Below are 1,567 nucleotides of genomic sequence, written 5' to 3' on the forward strand. Positions count from 1 at the left end.
AAGCACTGTGGCACTTAGCGATGGGAGCAATGCTTTTGGATTTACAGCTTGCCGTCCTGGGAGCCTGCCTTTGTCACGGACCTGGAGGGAGCCCCTGTTCCTGCGCCAGAATGGGGGCCTCCACTCGCCGACTGCTGCTTCAGCTCAAGCAAGAGGTACTTACTGCGCGAACAAGGCAGCCAAAGCATCGGGTCGCAGTCTCTTTTAATAGTGTGCTAAGTGGAAGCCTATGCTGCACTTGGCTTCATTTTAATAGTGATCATTGCCGGTGGGATTTATACGTAGTTATATGTGATAGAGTTCATTTATAAACTAGATTTTAGGTGGTTCCAAAATGCAGATAGTCTTTGGCGTGATATTGGAAGCCACGTACGGTTGCTTACCTAAAGCCTGTCGTTAATGTTGCCTACATTCATATTCCGTGTATTCACACATGGCCCTAACAGTACTGTGTGATAGAAGAAAGGCATGCTTCCTATGATCACTAGAATAAGTAACATTGATTAATGGAAAGATAAGCTTCTCAGAAAGGCAAGGGTACAGGGAAAACCACCTGCCTGCCAGACAGACCTATATTTGACTCAGAGCTCCATCCTCTCGCAGCTGTGAAACTGTTAGTTTCCTCCTATGACAATCACTGAGGACAGTGATTGTCTTGGAAGGTTGTTTAGATAAGATAGACATGTTTAGCACAGCGCCATGCATACGTCAAGCCTTTAATCACACAGTCGTTGCCATTATAATTAGACTTGAGTTACAAATACATGCACTATATGAGGACTTCAAAAAGTTCATGGAACCAACTCTGAGACCAAGATAACTAGATGGTGCCCAGCTAGCACTACCAGCTGCTCTGAAAAAGATCACATTAGAATCTCCTGGATAGAGTGGGAGAAAAATGTAGAACAGAATTCAAAATTCAGAACAGAAACCAGGCTCACGGGTTGGGTAGGGACTGTATGACTCCTGAGACTATGACCCTTACACCTGCGTCTGGCACTGAATTCCCCCAGTGCTGGAGTAATCAGTCATTTATGATCAAAGGACAGCATCTACCTAACCTCAAAGACCAGAGGGTTAAGAAGGGGGGAGAAATGAACGGAAACAGGAAATGCAGGGAGGAAAGGAGATATGAGATGGGATGTTGAGGGGATTACAGTGAGGAATTGAATCGGAGTATGTATGCGTTGTTGCACGTAAAACTGTAGTCTATAAATCTTCACCCATTTCCCAATAAAAAGTTCATGGCAAAATGAAATGAAAAGATTTTCCGTGAACTCTTTGAAGTCCCCTTGCCCTTCTAAAACATTTTAGTTTTACTGAAGTTAGGGATGTTGAATTAAAATCTTCAGGGATATAGAAAGCTGACAGGTAATCATTAGCAGTTCACTGGGGGGAAGGAACATATAAGCATAAGATGACAAAGATCAGAATCCGGGTCAGCAATGGGAGGTATTCAAAGGTGGTATTCACAGTGACTTTCAGGGGCATTGTCTTTCTCCTTGGGTCCTTCATCCAAGACTATAGGGCAGACACACAGAGGGCCAATCTAGGAGAGAGAGGTCCA

General features: G+C 44.2%; 1 protein-coding gene across 1 annotated transcript in view; it reads left to right on the plus strand.

Moving 5' to 3' along the window:
* The window catches only part of CCDC125 (coiled-coil domain containing 125), a 28,583-nt gene that overhangs the window by 22,108 nt on the left and 4,908 nt on the right, over positions 1-1,567 (plus strand). The window contains exon 8 of the mRNA XM_045285230.1: positions 48-191. Coding sequence (XP_045141165.1) covers positions 48-191 — 144 coding nt within the window. The remainder of the gene's footprint in view (positions 1-47; positions 192-1,567) is intronic.

Source organism: Echinops telfairi, unplaced genomic scaffold (genome assembly GCF_000313985.2).
Source record: "Echinops telfairi isolate 266 unplaced genomic scaffold, ASM31398v2 ScPeMD7_7469;HRSCAF=8507_1, whole genome shotgun sequence".
NCBI lineage: Eukaryota > Metazoa > Chordata > Mammalia > Afrosoricida > Tenrecidae > Echinops > Echinops telfairi.